The sequence below is a fragment of the Odontomachus brunneus genome, unplaced genomic scaffold (assembly GCF_010583005.1).
Source record: "Odontomachus brunneus isolate Ranch 3 - 2012 unplaced genomic scaffold, Obru_v1 Obru_scaffold_117, whole genome shotgun sequence".
Classification (NCBI taxonomy): Eukaryota; Metazoa; Arthropoda; class Insecta; order Hymenoptera; family Formicidae; genus Odontomachus; species Odontomachus brunneus.
Genome location: NW_022639567.1, coordinates 832,856 through 854,228, shown reverse-complemented (window position 1 = coordinate 854,228; position 21,373 = coordinate 832,856). Strand labels below are relative to the sequence as shown.

Here is a 21,373-nt window from a genome sequence, read left to right as displayed (position 1 = left end):
GACGATCTATCTTCCGTAGCTTTGTTAAATCCGTGAAAAATTTACTCTACAAGGAGCGATGTATCTGACGGAGTTAACTGCACCGTCGATAATACAAGATCGGAAAAAAATAATTGTCTATTTATCGGAAAAAAGATCCACTATTTTGTATATATTTCGTCTCACGTATATATAGCTTAATATCTTGTCTATTAAATGTTTTATATATGTTTCAACACATAAATATACGTGGTTATTGTTTTTAAGCTAAGAAAATTTAATCACAGTGTGCATGTTCTTTGTAGAATATGAAAAATATTTAATTTTCAATCTTGTTTGCTCGCTATAATAAAAACTTGAAATGTTACGTTATTTTAAAGATCATATTCGGCTTCAACACGACAAAATACATAAAAAATAGTGGCTTTTTATTTCTTGTAATCCTGTGTAATTATGCAGCGATATTAATATCAATCATTCATTGGCACAATCATACCGAAAAACACATGCGAGTAATATGTTTACGATGCAACGAGCTCGCACGGCTACTAAAATAACATTTTGGTATAGTATGGCATACAAGTATTTCGAATAAAGCGGGCAATAATATAACATGCCCTCTCTGAATGCGCGCTCATCGCTGAAAAAAATAACTGTCCTATTCTCAGATTGAAGCGACGTTCACGTAGGGAAGTGCAATTTATGAAATTGTACATCGCGATGCGATCTTTTTTTAAAAATCGCAATAAATGCGATATATCACATCACAATTTCGTATTGCAAATATGAGTTTAAATCACGCGCAATTTCATATCGCTAATCTGAAACACGATAGAAAGCATAATGTTTAAATAAATGTTAAACATATTAAAAATAAATAAATTAACCTTCTTTCCATATTGCATAAAAATATTCTTTAAAATGTCCACAAGACAGCACAAGTTTCATTGTGAAAAAATAGTTAAAAATGAAGATATAATAAAGTTAAATAATGTTATCTTAAAAACATCACTTAACTTAATTATGTTTTTTATGCAGAACAAAATAAAATATTTTAAAAAATTGGTTTATTTTCAAATCATTAATTTTCAAAGGTTTTTAAAAGTGATTTATTCAGATACAATATATAAAGATGTGTTATTGCACGTTTAATTAATTACAATTATTTACTGACAATATTTTTCTTATAAAACAATAAGACAATCTTTTTTGTTACCTTTCTTTAAAATTTTGATGATATTTAATATTAAAATATTGATGATAATTAATATTAAATGTAGCAATCTTTGATAATCTTCTGAAATATATATAAAAAATATATACAAGGATCATATATAAAAAAATAATGCAACTTGATATTTTAAGGCTATTATAATGGCATAACAGTCCATTATGTCTCTTAATGTATAAGTTTAGATTAAACAGTATAAAGTATCATAAATTTTCACGCGATATTTGCACAAATACTTAACTAAAATAAGGAATGATTTTGAGTTGCAGACACAATTTCGAATCGCAGACGCGATTTTGCGATAAAGATTCAATTGCATATCGCATTGCGATTCAAAAAGAGAAAATCGCGGTGCTTGCGATATATCGCAAAATCGCACATCCCTACACGTGGTTCGTGCATGACGCAGCATGGCGTTCAGAATAGGTTGTATCTGCATTCGAGCGCTCTAAAGATTTTCGATTCATTCACTTTATATAGAGTGCCCGTCATGGCTCGTACTTCCGCTTGTGTGCGCGCAGGTATCTTTTCTCGAAGATATATAAATCTTCACGCATCCAAATATAATCTTATCTTTAGTGGAATGCTGTACACAGTCTCAAAAGGATTCTTCTAAAATCAAGATGGGAAAATGTTCCTGCACCTCCCTAAATCAGTTTTTTCTATTGTTTGATTGTAATATTATTCCCATTTTAATAGAACTTGAGGGAAGAAAATATCTATTCTAAAATATTTTGCGATTTCATTTATTCTAAAAGGAATATTTTGCGATTTTGTTTCCACTATTCCTCTCACGGTAAATATATAAACAGATCACATGGCCGACATATTTCTTATACCAACTGGATCCGGCCTCCTCTATTCATCCGCTCATTTTCCTTAATTAATATCTGAATAATTATCGTTGCAAAATGACACAGGACCTTTTTATTTAGTCTAATGAGCTCTACCTACACACAAACGAACATGCGCGTTGCGACAGACACCCTGTATATCGCTCGCGTGCAAACACAATCGCGGCGCGCGTCATCCTCGAAAAGCGCGGCGCATTAACGCTCACCGCTCGTAACGCGCTTCTTAATCGACGCCTTAACTCGATTAAGCCGCCGCGAAGAATCAAAAGGCCCCCATGGCGTTCTGAAATTTATCAGCGATCAGTGTTGGCCCATTAGAGTCGGTGGCCGGTTCGGCGAGGGGAGCCACGAATCCTCTTTCTCTCTTTCTCCCCCCGCGGCCGCACCGTCCATTATACTATCTCGCCGTGTCAATCTCTTAAGTAGCTAGAAGCGACTAGGACCGCTTTGCATCCGCGCGATACCATCTCCTCCGTCGCTCGTGAGCGCGAAACACCGCTGCAACGTGACTGTCTCAGGTGGCTCGTCTCTCGGAGGAGCCGTGAGTGTGTCACGAAATTTTTCACTTTGGAACATTTCTATTTGCGCCGATAGGATCGCGCCGGGATGTGTTAGCAGTTTTACCAGAGCTGAGTCGTGTTAAGTAGAGTAGAGCACGGTATCCGATCGCACGTGTATCAGTCGGTGTGACGAAAACAAAAAAAAAAAAAAGATAAATTAGTTCACTCCGCGCGCGGAATGGAATCGCGGTGACGCGCGGCTGACGAGTCGTTTTGATTTCTTCTATAATTCTATATTGACAGTGTGTAAAAATATTTTTCTTTTTTAATTATTGACATACTGCGCATGTAAAACTGGGGTATATAAAGCAGAAATACGATTTTCTTTTGCGATGGAATGTTATGAATAACTCTCTCCTCGTATTTATACGGAACTTTGAGAGCTATGATTAAAAAATCCTGAGAATGCGAGGGGTGACCAGATTTTCCAACCTCAAATATAAGACACTTCATTCATAAATATGTGAGCGGAGGGCAGGAGATATACTATTGAAAATATATGTATATGTAAAATAATGTTTCATTTATAGACACATGAAAAACAACTTAACAACAATGGCCTGCTGCATAGAGGAAAAACAAAAACTATTGCTAAGATGAGACTTTTATCTTTATCTAAAATTAAGAAAAAGAAGCACAGCTGCTGTATTTACTAGAGCTGTGAAGTCTTTCTTTTGCCAGGAGAATTTTAAAAATCCTTTAAATAGAAACAGCAACAGTTTGGCTCAATCCGGGACAAATCGACGTCTCGGATAATATCCCATAAAATCCGAGACAAGTCCAGGACGTTTGATCATATTAGTAAAACATACAATTATCGACATGTTCCTTAATCATTATAACACTTTAGAAAAATCTAGTTATTTTTGCGACCAGCGGCGTTTGTTCACAGTTGCAAAGTTAATTAAAAGGTTCATTTGTGAAATCATAAAATACAAGCTAGAAGTTCAACTGCAAATACTATACTCAAAAAAATATAAACTTTTTCTTAGCAAAATCCTCTTATGTATAGCTTCAAAAGAATTCTTTTAAAACTTCCTTTTTTAAAAGGGAAATATTTTATTATCCAGAAAGAACCAAAAGAGAATTCTAGTTGCAAGTTGCTGTTTTCTGTAACTCTATATTTTAAGCGAAAACTTTTATTGAAAGAATATTTCTTTTCTGATAAAGAGAAACGATTTTGTGTTTAGAATATTTTTCTTTTTATTTTAGAAGGATCCACTTGAGGCCATGTAGAGAATTGGTCATATGAAATGTTATACAGGCTAATTCTCGGAAAAAGTGCATTCAGAAAAAGTCTCAAACAAAAGTTGTAAGATTTTGAGGAGATCATAAAATGATATTTTACGAGATACTTTATTTCTTATGTTAAAAAATATCAAGATAAAATATAAAATATCTCGGAAGATATTTAGTTTTTCTTTTAAATATCATACAGTTCTATTTAAAGAATTAAAGTTTTAAAGAATCAATTTTCTCAAATCTAGACCTTGAAATAACATTGAAAAAAATATTTCATTGTCATCATAATTATCATTTTATGTTTGAAATTTTATAACTTTTGTCTGAGACTTTTTCAAATAATGCATCTGTTCTGTAATATCAATCTGTAACACTTTATCTGACCCATCTTGTATAAGAAGATTCTGCCAAAAATGAGGTTATATTTTTTTGGGTGTGATCCCAGGAAAAACCAGGTTTTTCAAGAGTGTTAATGACTGAGGGAGATCTCAATAATTGAGTGCTTTACCCTACATCAGGGCTTTTGCACTCCGCTTGGACAGAAATTTGTCACGCGAAATGCCAGGTGAATTTCCGCAACGTGTTCGCAAAAGTGACCGTCCTCTTCGGCCCTCTCAACCGCCTCGAGTCAATCCCGATCCCGGCTCTCGCGGATAATATCGTAAACTTTCACTTTCCGGGCACAGTGTCGCGTTTAATCCACGAAAATGCAGGTCGTTCCCCGACGATATACTCCGTACACCCTCGATATAACAGGGCGGCAAGTAGTAAGAGCGACGGCGCTCCGCCACTCTACTGCACCTGTCTCGTAGGATTTAATCACGATGGTTACTCTGTCCCGACCGAAACCAATTATTGCGCAGACGTATCCGCGCGCGTATACACGAGGCATCCAGTTATTCGAATCAGACGTGCAGTACATGCCTACCCCCATCAGAGAAATCCGCTTCCGTGAATATCCATGCGGAGCAATCGTCGTCTCGCGCGCAAACAATATAAGCGCGTGGATGTTTCGGCCTTGTCCTTCGCCCGTTTCAATTGTTCCCCGTATATGTGGACGATTTGACAAATATGATTCGATCAAAATCATCTCGGGGCGAGGAAGCCTTCTGCACACGTTTCCGTCGTCCGTTCACAGTCATTTAATTCTTATTTGCCCAAGCAAACTTGGCTGAACTCCACTTCACTTGTATGTTAAATGAAATTCATACTTTTTTTGTTATATTTGTTATATTTTTGTTATATTTAAAATTTATCCTTCCGCGTGCTATGTTGGGTCTGTGAGACTCAAACAAATATTTGATCGTTCAGCAATTTTTGTAAGGGGTCTGAGATAATTTGAAAATAGCGCACATCTATTGCTAGATTTTTATTTTATTGAGCTACTACTTATAACTGAAGCTTTTTTCTATACTTTTGGAGAAAAATGTGTCGAAAAATATTGATTTTCAATAAAGTTATGATAGTTCAGAGTCTCCCTGAATTTGATAAATCCACACTGAGAAAGCAAAACATGAAAATTTATATATTATATAGGATATAAAGTTTATTCATAGAAATAAACTTTATTTATTCGTAGAAATAAATCTTAATTCTCATAGGAATAAACTTTATCTCACGGAAATAAATTTTATATCGCATAAGTAAATTTTCAAAAATTTTTTCTCAGTACTAATTGTACTGCATATCTAAAAAAAATAATTGTACGCGGAGGGTAAAAGATATATTGGACATATTTAAAAAACAATGAAAAAATTAAAAATAAATTACGAATTAATTTAAATTGCATCTAAAAGTGATCACAAGCAATTTGTAATATTGAGATTCAGAGTTTGTATCAAAATTTATATTTCTTTTTAAAGTGCAAACGTGATAACGTATCAATGGCGAATTGATGACGTTAGAGACGTCATTAACGTGTCATTAAAACGTCATTTGACATCATCCTGCTACTTGGGAGCATTTTAATCCGCGCTGTTATGAAAATATATTATGTTGCTATTTTTACAATATTGGAAAAGATAATGAAAAAATAATGTAAAATAATATAAAAAATCTCAATTTTTGTATACATGTACTTTAAGTATTCGAAATGATAGGCACAGTTTGACTCAAAGATAAAAATTGAAAACCTAGAAATAATATAAAATAAATACGCTATATAAAAACGTAAAGTTCAAGTAAAAAACATGTTGTTATTCAACTGTATCATAAATACATACTACATGTTTTTATATGGAAAAAAAAAATTAACGTATTCCTTTAATTTTCGGTGACTTTTTGCAAAAATTATACGGGTAATAGACTTTATTCGTATTAATTCTTCACGTGAATTTTTTGGTCTTTATAAAAACCAAAAGAATGTAAAAACTAATGTGCCTGAAATATGTTCGCTTTTACAACTTTGTCCCTCTGTGTCATAAACATAGTCTGCCCGGATATAAAGGATAAATATTACAGAGGTGGCAATCCTCCGGCCCAGATTTTGCGTAAATTTCGTGTGTTGATTAACGTGTAAATCTAATCAACGATTATTGAACATTATAATACGGTTACATTATAATACAGCATTTCCCGAATATATTGAGGTTTTCGAGATATATCTTCATTTCAAACAAATGTCTATTGGAGTATAAACGCCAGAATGGTGACACGAAACTTCTGCGTGCAAACTTGCATATCGGGTGTCGGTTGAAACTTGACAGAGTGTTGCACACGGATAAACTTCCGACACGCACGCATGGTAGCACGTCTGCCGGAAAGACGGCTTATATTAACTAATAATTGTCGGCCACAATGCATCCACCAATCATTCGCAATTTCTGTGATCCTGAGTGGTCAGTACGAAACACATCGTCAAAATTGTGTCGAATTTGACACACTTCCAATCGGTCCACAATATTTTTTTTTGTTAATTTAGCATAAGGCAAATATGTAAACAAATGACACCAATAATTTGTCGCAAATTAACACAAAATTTAACACTTGGACACTATTGTGTTATTTTAGCACTTAGAAATGGCGAATTATGAACTCAACGCAGAATAGTCAAAATAACACAACAACAATATGTTAATTTAACACACGAATACGTCAAAAGTTCCACACGAAAATTTCTACATGGAACGACTTCAACACAAATACTAAATGCTTTCTATCGTGCAGGAAGATCCGCGATATTTCCGCAATTTCCTCGTAAGAATTGCACTGTCAAAATTGTATATTAAATTTGACATATTCCAATCAATTTACTCTTATTTTTTATTAATTTTACAAAAATAAATTTGTAAACAGATAATACAAAATAATATATCGAAAATTAACTAATAATTGGACCCTATTATATTGTTTCAATACTTAGAAATGGCGAACTCAACATAAAATAGTCAAAATAACACAACGACGATATGTTAAATTGATATACAAACGTATTAAAAATTTAACACAGAAAGTCAAACACACGAGAAATGGAGGAACAAGGGGCATGATCGTTAAACTCTTTAATTCTAAACCAACAAGTTCTAAGAGAAATTATTGCACGGCCCAAAAAAAATCTTAAAATTATCGCGGACTCAAGAAAAATTACGGCAATCATTTCTGACCAAAATTTCTCTCGAAGTTTGGAAACCTTTTGACTCGAGAATCGTTATTCCCGATGTCATATGATTCGTCATTGTCCACACTGAGAAAAAAATATCTGAAAAATAAAAAATATTTATTTGGCGAGTACAAATAACACGTTCATTTAAATCTATATCCTTTTCCTTACATAAACATAGAATAAACAATTGCTTTTACGAAACGATGTATCTTAGGAAAATATTATATATATTTTATTATATATATTTGAGAAAGAAACTTTTTTCTCAACGTAAAAACATGTATAATGGTAGAAGCAAATATGTTATCAGTATTGTACGAATAAATATTTCTAATTTTTTTTAGATATTTTTTTCTCTGGCACACACACAGTGTGAATAGATAGATTTACCCTTTTAAAGAAGAAGAGGCCGCCGACGATTTAGAGCAGACTTAGCCGGTTCACGCCGACGGAGATAGTGCGGGAGAAAGGGGGGAGACTAAGAAAAGGGTGGAATCGCGAGGGAACCAAAAGGATCGGAGGGGGAGTAACGCCGAGGAGAAGGAGGAAGTGTAGGAGTTGTAGGCGAAGGAGGAGGTGCGGGCGCAGCGGGACGGTAGCGTCGGCATTCTCGGGGGGCCATTATTGATTGTTGTTGATAATTAGCCGGTACAGGCGCGCGTCAATCATCAGCCAAGGCGAGGTTATTAGGCTGTTGGTTAGCGCCGGGCGAAGCCTCTCGCGAGGAAGCTATACGCCGGGATAAGCGCCCGATCGCACGCGTATGCGCGTGTGTGCGTGCGTGCGTGCGTGCGTGTGTGCGTGGATGATTGTAGATGCGTGCCATGCCAGCGGCTGCGCACATTCGCGCAAGTGTACGCGAATCCGCCGCCATTGAGCCAGCCGATTACCCCTCCACAATTCGATCTAATGTGCTACGCTGCGACGCGAGAGAAGGTTAATTATGCAGTTAATGAGAGTACCTGAATATATACATATACATATATATATATATATGCATTCGCATATATATGTATAAATATATGTATATCAGACGGAACCTCTCTCAAGATTCCGGCCAAGAGAGAAACTTACCGATCGCTACGGCGACAGGACCGATCCGCGGGGTGAGGTCGGCACTTATACGGCGGCAACGGCTGCGGGGAAGACGGAGAGAAAGGGGACGAACAGAGAGGCAAACACAGAGTGGGCGGAAGGGGGGAGGGGTTAGTAGGGTGTACGGTGGAAAATACCTATTTGCTGCCGCGGTCCCGCAGGATCAATCTCTTCGTCGGTGACGCTGTTCGGTTTCTTGGACGATATTACACTCGGGGACGGGAATAATGCGAGGTTTGATCGGGCGTTCGTCGACGAGTAACCGCAGCGCCGGGGATGGATGTAATTTGCAGGGAAAATGATCGCGTAATAGTTCGCCCCGGTGTGCGACGCGCTCTCCACGTTGTGTAACGTATATATTGTATTAATTTTGCGGGCGGGGGGGCAGGAGAGGAACTGCGACGGGAGGGAGGCCGGCCGTATTCGGGAGCGTCTTATTCGTTTCTATTCTTCGCGAGCGAATCGCTCGCGTCAATTCTCGTCTACTCGCTGGTTCACTGGACTCATGAGGAGCAAACGTGTACGGATGGATTAAAGCCTAATTTTTAAATCCTCGAGACTCGAATCTGAAACTTTGTGAAGCCTCGAGAAACTCTCGAAACTCTTGAAATTTGAAACAGTGCAAACCTGAAATGCTAATTATTAAAAAAGAATTAATAAAAAGAGATAATTGTGCATAAAATGAGTTCTTATATAATTATATTGTTCAATAAAAAAGTAAATATTTCAACATTTTAACGCACAATTGCCAAAAGGAGTATTTTTGGTCAGGAACTAAAAACTCAGCAAAATTTTTTTTCAAAAAATCAAGTTTTGAATATCTATTAGACACACACAATTAGATATAATATTAATTAAACATAACTAGATAGAATATTTATTAATTATATAGAGACTAGATAAAAATAATTATTTTTGAATATGAAAAAACTAAAACTAGATAAAATTTTGAATTTTTTAGAGTTTTTACCGATCATCATCACTGAACTACTTAAAATATTTAGTCAAGATTTTTGTTTAAAAACACTAACATCCAAACTCTTTCCCGGTCTAGTCTGCTAGTCTAGTCTCCTTTCCACATGCTGCAACGTGCTGTTGCATCCCTAAACTGGCATTTCTATCTCAGGTTTCGAGAGCTCCGAATCACAAAAATAGTGCAAAGTTTCGAGAAAGCTCGGAACCTCAAACCTTTCAGAGTTTCGAGCTTTTCAAATATCCCATCTCTACAAACGAGAGTCGCAGCGCTATCAGATCAATCTTAATCTATCTGTCGTGAATATATCGTGCACATGTTTAATTTGTACACACGGTGACACACGGTGTCAGAGAGTAACGGTTGGATTCTTTTTTCCCTACTTAGACGTCGTGTCGAATTAAAGCGACAGAGATGAGATATTTGCGCGGGATACGCGAATATCGATATTTGCTCGACAATTCGGCGTAATGAAGAAATTCAGAGGAATTGGTGAAGAGTGAGGAGTCGGGAAGGGGGCGCAAGAGAGGGCGTGGAGATCGGTAAAAACCGTTCAGCTCTTCGGACGATATTGCCGCGACGGTGAAAATAACGCGGGCGCCGATTGGGCGCACACGCCGGCCGCGAACGATCATCGACTTTCCGAAACGTGTAATTTACAAGGAGAGAGAGATAGCGTAATGACTCGTTGGAAGCGCCGCGCGTCAAACGCGCCTCGGGTTCCTCCCGTGGCGAGAGCCGATGCAAAGCGCCCGCAAATTACACGTGCGATTACTCACTTAACGATTTAATCCGCGAAATTGTACGGTCCGACGACGATCGTGTAATTCACGCGAGGAAATTGTAATTTATACGCGCGGCGGGGGCGGGGAGGGGAAAAGGCGAAAGAAGCGTGTACGGTGATACGCGAATGGTGGATACGCGAGTTCTCCGGCGAAACGACCAAGCCCTTCCTCGACATCGTTTCCACGCACGTGTGTCTGTCCGTTTACGTCGTGCAAGAAAAAAAAATCGCACGCCTGTTTCCGGTTGAGAATGAGTACGTGAGGGAACACGCGATATCGTATAGTTGAATAATTGAAGATCGCAACTTTTTTCCCCGATGAGTTCGTATCTTGTGTCCAATAAGCAAATTTGTCCAGACCTGAGTAGGTGATTATCACGAAGTCAGACGCTTTAATTCGACACGACGTCCAAGTAGGGAAAAAAGAATCCAAGCGTTACTCTATGACACCGTGTGTCACCGTACAAATTAAGCATGTGCACGATATATTCTCGACAGATAGATTAAAATTGATCTGATAGCGCTGCGGGTCTCGTTTGTAGAGATGGGATATTTGAAAAGCTCGAAACTCTGAAAGGCTTTAAGTTCCGAGCTTTCTCGAAACTTTGCGCTATTTTTGTGATTCGGAGCTCTCGAAATCTGAGATAGAAATGCCAGTCAGACAGTCTCAATGAGTGAAACTCTATTAATTCTATTAATTATATTTTTACGACCTAAATATACTGTGCTGAATTAATCATTAAGCTTGCATCATGCAATAATGTGAATTTTTGTTATACTGATACGACTACAGATTTATTCAAGGTTTTATATAGATATTCATTTTGTATATTGGGTTGAGCAAATTTTAATCAATTTTTTTCTTCTCATATCTTTATTCCGATATTCTATATGATGCTATATGCACCGCTCATAAGAGACGCAACCTTTCAGCTTGATCTACAATGTGCTCTTTGTTAGCTGTTTCTTTCTCTTTATCTCTTTCTAACTTAAATCTTGAGCAAAAGAAAGATAGTAAACAAGAAAAAAAAGATAGCGAGCAAGAAATTGTACACTACTGATTATGTTGTAAATTATGTTGTAGATTATAATGTATTTCTTATTCGCTATCTTTTTCTTTATCTATCTTGTGTTTTACAAATCAACCAGTAAAACTGCCAAATTTGTGTGCATCTGCTTATCTGGGTTTACTATTCCATTTGTAAAGATTGCATATCCTTTATGAGTGTCCAATACGGCGCTCATATTTATCACATAGGATGACAAAATAGAAATACAAAAAAAATCTTGAGAATTTGCTCACAGTATTATATTATTCAACATATTATTCAATATAAAAATCTGAGTATACTTTTTAATAAATTTGTAATTGCATCAATATACACAAGAATTATATTATTGTGTAGTGTAAATGTAATGATTAATCCGGCGCATTCTTTTCATAAATATTATTTGTTTCATAAATACTATTTAAAATATTGTAAAGTTCCTTTATACTTTGTCTCACATCATAATATAATCATAAAGGTCGCTAAGACATTAACCAAACAGATATTATCACAACGTGAGACAATCAATGATAGAAATCACAAAACTACGTTTTTTTAAGTTAGACTTATTACTTAATAATATATTGTATTAAATTAATCATTAAGTTTATATTTTGCAATAACGTAAATTTTTTGTTGTACTGATGTAGCTACGAATTTATTAAAAATTACACTTGGATTTCGATGTCATATTTCATTTTGCGTGGGATACTATCTTGAGCAAATAACACAGGCTCACAATTTAAAAAAAGTTGTCTGTGCTGGGGGTCTGACTAGGTGTACTATACGTATTTTGGGCTGCTGAATCCAAATCCGGTGTCAGATTTGCTCCATCACCCTTGAATTTCCCGGAAAATCGAGGAAATCGTGAAAAGGAGCAGATATCCATGTTTTTACGGAGACATGTATTCAAGGAAAATTCTAGAGTGACGAATAACTCTATAACCCCACAACCAACGTTGAAAATACATTATGTACTTCAACATCTGATGACTAGAACAACCCAATAACCCAATAACCCATATACTATCATACATATTCGGTTTTAGTTCACCCATCAATCCTTTAACATCGCATAGATTAGAAAATCTAATCTGTGCGTGCCCTATCATGGTCACATTCATGTTACTGTCCACGAGATGAAGTCTTTTTTCTATTCGAAATATCAATTCTACAATATATGATCGTCGATCAGATAAATCCTGCTGCTTCAGAGGATGTTCGAGACGATGACAACTACCCCGTAAGGGGATGTGTACAATGATTCGTTTTCCATGTTGAAGTACATAATGTATTTTCAACGTTGGTTGTGGGGTTATTCGTCACTCTAGAATTTTTCTTGAATATATGTCTCCGTAAAAACCTGGATATCTGCTCCTTTTCACGATTTCCTCGATTTTCCGGGAAATTCAAGGATGATGGAGCAAATCTGGATTTGGATTCAGCAGCCTAAAATACGTATAGTACACCTAGTCAGACCCCCAGCACAGACAACTTTTTTTAAATTGTGGGCCTGTGTAATTATCATTTTTTCCGCTTTTCCATTTAATTTTTCTACGTAACAAGTGCACTCATGTGAAGCACTCATAAAGGACGCAACCTTTACAAATTGACAACAAAGTTATCATCAAATTCACACATACACATACCTCTACCTATCTAGATATCTCTTGAGAATTTTACTGAAAACGAATTCTCTCCTATCGGATACGCGTTGTAAAACTCATCCAGGAAAAGTGTTGCAGCCTTTAATCGTCCGTCTGTACCGATCAGGCTTGCCGAGGATCGCGCGCGTGCGCGTTACTCTCGCCGTCTCGTCGCCGATGCAAATCTTCTCATCGCAATGCGCCTGCACTTTGACAGTGAAATAATTAAGCAACGAGCGCGCGCTCGTTCGCTCGCGGCAGCACGACGACGACGACGACGTATCGTAGTCGGGATCCGACAATTAATTCCGCGCTTAAATCGATTAGACCACGACCGAAATAGCGGCGGCATGAACGGTGGCCACCTTCCCGACAAATACGGCCGGAATGCCCATCGCGGATGTTATTTGCAATGAAAATGATCGCGTGATCGCACGGCGGCGTAAGTAAATCCTCGCTCTGTTACTCGGCGTCGCCCGTTGTTCCTTTCGTTAACGATAACGACGCGGCAACGTAGTCGTCGCCTTAATAAAGCGCCGGATAAGCGGCGACGGAACGATAGGACCTTACAAATGCAGCCGACCGGTGCTTGCACGCCTCCTCCTCTCCCCTCCCCCTGTCACACAGGCAGAAAAAAGGGGTGCGTGTTGGCGCGCACTTACAGCGATTGTTCAATTTATCTCGGGATAGAACGATTAGACGAGTCCTTCCGAGAGACGTCACGAAGCGAGCGCTTGGAGATGAGTGAGGTCATGCGCGACGTGTGAGGACGTATCCGACGGGGATTAATTGCAGCTGTAACTCGAGAATGTGAATCACGTCCTGCTCGCATTTGTCCTTTATAATCTTAATTAGAGATACGAGCGGAGGCCTCGATGGTTCGTTTAAATTTTCAATTTCATTACCGAGGTAAAAGGTAAACCTGTAATATATATGTGCGTGTAACATGTGCATCATGCAAAAGTTGATCAAACTAACAATGCGTAACAGTAATTTCAATGTCTTTACCATATCGTCGCCCGAGATATTTAAGGAAATTCGTATTGTGCAATATATAGAACCTCTATACTATGACCGCCTTCTTCCAGTTTGAGATATTTGTACATGGAAAGAATTTTATAATAAAAATTATTGTAGGATTTTATAACCGAGAAATAGATCGACGTTCAGCGGTAATTGACTATCCTTTCATTTCATGTTATATTTTAGGAACTGAAATATGCCATTATAAAACATTTGCTACTTTTCTTGTGAAATCTGGTATGTTACCAACGAAATTTACCGTGTTTTTCAGCAAGATGGACTACTGACAGTCTATTCCTAGACTACTAAAAACATAGTAAAGTTGAAAATAATTTATATAATTTACATGAAAAAAACTATAATATTCTCTCCATATATATAACGTATAAGTTTGAAAAATAATCATAATAAAATGAATATTTAAATATATTTCAATGAAATATTACACAAATTTGCCGTCTGGTTGAAGGAAAATCTAAATCTTTTGATAGAGAATACTCGTGAAATAAACAATATAAGAGTGAAAATATGGCAACCTTACATGCACGTAATAAATTAGTGCTGAATCTGAAATAACCTCATAAAGTCACTTCTGTATTGATTTCTAGATTCACATATTCTTTATTTTAACATAACACATCTATCATTATTTCCAATTCAAATTAAACAAAGTCAAATATATATTAAATACAATAACGAATACATATTTTATATTTATATATTTTTTTTATTTTTATTTTATATGTATATATATTTTTTTATATCTTTTTTTATTGATATTATATATATTTTTGTATCTATATACTATGTATATATATGTATATATATATGTACGTATGTATGTATGTATGTATATGTATATATATAGTTGTTTGTATATTTTTTTTATCATTAGTATTTATCAAATGAATGTCCCACAACTTTTATTTTGTACTTCTTTTAAAATAAAAAATGATTACGTATTATGACATTAACAAATTTCATCTCACTGCTATTGTTGCAAAATTATTCTGTTTGGTCATTTTAAACGATTTTATTAATAAAATATTGATTGGCTAGTAGCGTTGAAATCTCTTCAACTAGTGATTACACAGAGTGATTGGATGGATCCAATTGCTTCCGTGCAAGCGTAACAATTTACCCTTCCGTAATGTTTTCTATCGTGTAAGATTTCCCTCGTTGCTAAAACAAGATTCTATATTCTGTGGTCTACATCTGTTTCTGAAAGTATTCGGAGAAACTAAGTGGAAGAAACTATAGTGAAAACAACCGTAATTAATTCCATTAAGGGATGCTGAAGTCGATAGCGAATTCCAAAAATATCGATAACATAGAGACGATTATCAATACAATTACACTATCCTATTCGTATTTTTTATACATACAGAACTTACATAAATATACATAAATATGTGTTGTATTATCATATTCAGCGAAAAACCTAATAATGCATGTGTAGAAATCTTTCTGCAAACTCTCCGAATATTATTAAACATCTGAATTCAGAAGGTATAGCGATATTTTAAAAAATTTTTTTGTTTGGAATATCCACTCTTTCGGTATATACAAACTACTTTTGAATTTAGCAAATATTACGCTGACAGCTTGAGATTTTACATTTAATTTTTTTTTCGTTGTTATCACATATTGAGTAATGTTCCTATTTATTTTTGCATATATTTTTATTGTGTAAAAGCATTTGTAATTCTATACAACGTAACTTTAAATACGACGTTTAATACGACGTCAATTTTGTTTAAGAATGTTAGTATTCTGTCGGTAAAATTTTCATCTTCAGCATCCCTTAAGGCTGTGCTATTTTCGCGCATAAATGGTCCGTGCAATCTTTATAAAGTATCCATAAGTGACGTAAGTCATATCATATGACAACTTTGTTCCTAATAATCGTAATGCAGTTTTTAAATCGCGATAATATCACAAACAAAATAGGTGTCGGACATTTATTATAGAAAGGAAAGAAATCCAGGCGCGAATAGTTTTCTTAAATAATTGCCAAGCTCGAAGAAAGGATTGCACAAATCATTTTCTTATATCCTTATAAAATCATGTAAAACGCTTGAGACCATCAAAACATTTATTAACTCCTATAATGGCACATCTTGCACGTTGTTATCACTGATACACATTTTATTTCTCTCCCTTACTTTTTCTCTCTCTCTTTCTCTCTCTCTCTCTCTCTCTCTCTCTCTCTCTTCCTTTCGCCGCAAGTTCATTTTGAAATTGCTGTATCGTCACGAGGAAATGTGAAAACCGATACCTCGTGCATGCTCTCGTTCGACGAGAGAGGTAACTCGCTCGCACACATTGAACCGTAATCAGCGTCAAGCAGCGCGCGCATTAAACGTCGAACACTCTAATTAATCCACCCTGTCTCTTTAACATCCGACGAGGCGTAGCGTGCGCGCGCGCGCGCGCATCGTATTTCGCTCACGCACGTCGCGGCGAAAAAGGCAAAAATAGGGAGAAAAGAAGCCCAGGCGCGAATGACGTTTTAATGTGCGACTCTGAATTCGCGCGTATACTATACGCACTCACGCACGCACGCAAGCACTCACTCACGCACGCACGTGTGCACGTGGGCGTGCAATTCCAAGCGGCCACGCGTTACAGCACTTCTAATAGCTACTATTATGCGCACATAATGGGGGTAATAGCTGCGACTCCGGATAAATCGATCACCATTACCGCTCCTATTACCCGTAACGACCGTTTCCGAGGAGACCTGACCAACTCTATCTATCCCTCTCTCTCTCTCTCTCTCTCTCTCTCTCTCTCTCTTGCGCTCTCTCTCTCCGTTTCACTCGCGGCTTCCAGGTGAGAACAGCTGCAACTCCACCGGCGGCGGCAGCGACGAGGAACTCGGCGCGGGCTGCGGGGACGACATAAACGGCAACGGGGGCAAGAAGAAGCACCGTCGCAACCGGACGACCTTCACGACCTACCAGCTGCACGAGCTCGAGCGGGCGTTCGAGAAGTCCCACTACCCGGACGTCTACTCCAGGGAGGAGCTCGCCATGAAGGTCAACCTTCCGGAAGTTCGTGTCCAGGTGAGTCACACACTCGCCGAACACAGGTCGACCGAATGCGTCGTTTCTTTCTTCCTTGTATGATTTCGCAGGTGCGAAAGTACCCAGATAGACGAGCTCACGTAAGTTTGGCAAGCGTATTTATTAGTCGATTTGCCAAGGTTGCATCACTTATCAGTGCTTCGTATGGCACTCGTATATCTCATGAATGACGAAATAAAAACGCGAAAAGAATGATCAAGACTAGCTCAAAACTGTACGGCTCGTAATATACGATAGTCCCTACTTGAAATTTGACTCACGTAGAATACTCAGATCTAAATTACAAATTATACCAAAGTTTTTCATTTTATTTTATTTGAATTATACAGTATTCATGAGATATTGCATTTGTAGGGTAAAAATCAATGTCTGGATACTGCTACCTAAATCTGTCTAATTCTTTAAATACGAATATATATTTAAACTTTATATATACATACATATATATTGAATATATACATATATTCTATATAGATTAATATAGATTCGTATTTAAAAACTAAAATAATAAAAATATCAAGGATTAGGAACCAATATTATTAGTACTCAATTATTAGTACTTTTATTAATTGCAATTTAATTTAAAAAAGTCGCATATGATTCTAGATTCAAATCTGAATATCTCACTTGAGACAAGTTTCAAATGACTATTGATGCAGACCTATGTTATGCAAAGTTACAAATGTAATATGAAAATTTGAGTGCAACCCTTAGTAAATATGTAACCGAATCAATATAACAGCGCATTTTCACATCGTTGTATGATGTAACTCTCATAATTAATTCAATGCAATAAATTTGCCTCATAAATATAATTGTAAAGTTTCTGCTATCGATTGTCGTGATAATCGTGAAAGTCTATCTGGGTATAACTGCACGAAAATAGGAAGAAAGATATCTTCTTAAAAAACGTGGAAGGAAAAGTTTTTACTAATATCTCGCGGAGGTCTCGTTTAATGAAGCGGCATCGAGTCCTGTTAGAGTTAATCACGTCAACGAGTAACCGATATTTCTATCAGTCTCGTCTGTAATTAACGATAATTAGCAATCCCGCGACGACGGAGCGACGAAAGAGAGACGCGTGTCAAGGAGTGCATGAAAGTTACGGTCGGGCACGTATGTCATTTTGCTCACGACACAAGAAGCCGTGTTTTACATATTTAGCCGGGAATCTGCGCTACACGCACGCATACATAATGTATTTTCCTCCGTGGAATCGAAATTTGACGAATACGAACGTCATGTTCGTCGAACGGCTCGGGATAACGCTGGCGTTTCCGTGCAAACAATCGGAACGGCAATCGCTGCCTGGCGCTCTGGGCCGGCGTATTAAACTAAATTAAATTAATTATGTGCGTGACAGCGATAAAAGCACGCAGTCGCGTGCGACGATGCATCGATTAGACTCCCAGGGGCACGCTTGCCGAGCGGCGTGTACGACCAGTGCCGCAGCTACGGTGGTTACTGCGATTCCACAGAGAAGCAGAACCTAAATTTCAAGGTGTTCCTCCATTCTTCTTTCTCTCTTTCTCTCTCCTTCCCTCTCGCCATAAAAAAACGTCCTTTTTCCTTCTCTTCATTGATATCGCCTAAGGATTCCCGCGCCAAAAGCCAGTCATTGATCCAGAAGATGTCAGAGTCAATATTACGTAAATAAAGTGTGAGATGCCGATTCTTTTGTCCGTTGTCGATTCTTTTTAGATATACAGGTGTATTTGATAGCAACTTTATCAGTCGATTTGTACGCAGAGAAAATATTATAGTTTCTTTTCGTGTAAATTCTCTCCAATTTTACTAAGTTCGTAGTAGTGCAGGCGAGAATATATTGTCAGTAAGATAAGATTGATCTGAAGAATATAGTAAATTCCGCTAAAAATATGCAAAACAGCATATTTCAGTTCCTAAGATATAAATAGGACATATAAAATAAAAGTATATTATTCAGAAAGGATCAATTATACTGCAGAATACCAACCTATTCCTCGGTTACAAATTCTTATAGTAATTTTTACGGTAAAACTCTTTCTTCGTGTAAAGGTTACATCCCTTACGAATAGCTAGTACAGCATTTACACTTATTACAGAGAGTGTCGAAATAGAAATGCAAAAGCAATTATACAAATTACAAATTACAAATTACACAAATACAAATTACAAATTATACAAATTTGATTAGAGCAATATATCATGTAAAATTTAATATCAGAAACCGAGTGTAATATTTATCAAATTAGTTGCTATATCAATATAATAACAAATTGATATTATTACATGATGAAAGCTTAATGATGAATTCAATGCAGTGTGCTTGCTTCATTAATGTAACCAAAAGAATGCAAAGTCTTCGTTATTAAATATCGTGTTACATCATGAAAGCCGAACTGTTTTGGTTCCTACGTTAAGAGTTTGATGTAGCGCGCGGTGCAGTTGTATTCGCGAATTTTTCTGAGGTAGCTTGATTTCACTTCCGCCGAATGCACGGCAAGTCGCTACCTTCTGCGCGGAGTAAAATCGCCGTGAGGATCGAACGAGTCTCGAATCAAGGCGAAACTCGAGGCAGCGTGTAACCTCTCGCGATAATAATTGCAGAAAATAATAATAGTGCGTAAGCATATATATTAAATGCAGTTATTAAGCATGCTTTGAGGCAACCGGCTGACGTAGACCGGCTGTGCTTGCACCCGCGTTATTACACGCAGTTTGCAATTAGGGGGTTGAAGAGGGAAGAGAGAAGGAAGAGGGAACGCGCGCGATATCGATAATTTCATTTTTCCGAATGCATTCCGCCCCTCGGACGGAAGAGGATTAAAACTAAGAGAGCCAATGAGGAAGTCCGCGAGAGAAAAAGAGGAAAAGGAGAGAAAAAAAATCACAGAGTCCCGGCTCCGTCGTCGCCACCTTGCTACGTTATTGGGCGGGGCTCACGGCAACACGGTTGGGATAATAACTCGACCGGCGGCCTTACGAGCACCTGCTTCTTTTTCTCTTTTTTCTCTCTTTCTCTCTCTCTTTCTCTGTTTTTTTCCTCTTTCCTTTTCCTTCTCTCTTACCTTCTCGAGCGCGGAATTGATTTTTACCGAGGCGCCCGCCTTGAGTTTCCACTGCCGCGCGAAAGGCTCTCGCCTGCCTGCCTGCCTGCCTGCCGGCGATGGTCAAGATTACACGTCGATTGCAATTAAGGCTTTATCGAGGCGACCGTACTAATTCGTAGTGTCGTGGGCATTCGGCTCGTTAGGGTTACCATTAAACACGCAATGCAAGAAACATGGGAATTACCGTTCGCGTCTTAAGTGGATTATGAACGGCCGATGCCTCGGAGAAGAGTAAGTGACGATTTAGAGAAGCGGCCGAGGTAAGAACGAGCAAACGCCATCGCCTACCCCCGCTCTCCCCTCCCTCCCTCCCGTCCGTTCTTTGCCCTCTTTCGTTGGATCCGCGTCGAAGAGCCGGAGCAGCTTTCATTTCGTAATTAACAAGCGGTTCGTATCGCGAGATAAGCATGTCGCTGGTAATACGCTCAGTCTATAATTCACCCTTCCCCTTCTTTTCTCGCTCCGTCGAATAGATGGCAGATAAGCGATCGAGGAAGTAAGTTGGCTACAAAAAAGAACTTTAAACAAATGACTAATCGTATTGTGAAAGCGTGTAGAGGGATGGATATGTGGGAAGTGGAGTGAGTGGAGGAGAGAGGGAAGGATGAAAATATTTCGCTTATCGCTTTGCCCCACGGGTGTCGGTAGTGGTACGGTATAATTTCACGCGTGACGCACGAGAGAGAACGAGGAAGCCGCACGATGAACGGTGAATGCGCTGCGTACTTATGCGCGTTATCACGAGAAATTATTGCCTCGATAATAAGGCGCGTCGGCAGAGGTAATAAAGCGTGTAATGAGCATCGATGCGTTGTTAAGGAGGCGGAATGGGCGCGATATGTTAGGACTCGCAATCTCTCGCGATATCGCGCGCCGTAACGCCCGGCTCTCAATCTCGGAGGTAGTGTGAAATTAAGTCGTGAGCGTTGTAACAACATCGTCCCCCTCCGGAAATGTTGTAATAAGCGTGCGCGGCGATCTTCGTGAGAGTAAGGATCATCTCTCGCCGGGACGCGGCGTAATGATCGCGCGTAAACGCGTCTGCAAACACAATTTCGCGTGTGTAACTTTTAAATGTATTTCATTTATCATTTCAGGTGTATAAATTATATATATATATATATATATATATATATATATATATATATATATATA

At 37.8% G+C, this 21,373-nt stretch overlaps 2 protein-coding genes across 3 annotated transcripts in view; one reads left to right on the top strand and one right to left on the bottom strand.

Annotated features, from left to right (window-relative positions):
- Positions 1-21,373, top strand: part of LOC116849470 (retinal homeobox protein Rx1-like) — a 127,470-nt gene that overhangs the window by 25,910 nt on the left and 80,187 nt on the right. For both annotated transcript variants that reach the window (XM_032826639.1, XM_032826640.1), the window contains exon 2: positions 16,873-17,105. In XM_032826639.1, the coding sequence (XP_032682530.1) occupies positions 16,873-17,105 (233 nt within the window). The remainder of the gene's footprint in view (positions 1-16,872; positions 17,106-21,373) is intronic.
- LOC116849468 (kynurenine/alpha-aminoadipate aminotransferase, mitochondrial-like) overlaps positions 1-21,373 on the bottom strand; it is a 129,124-nt gene that overhangs the window by 87,177 nt on the left and 20,574 nt on the right. The window lies entirely within an intron of this gene.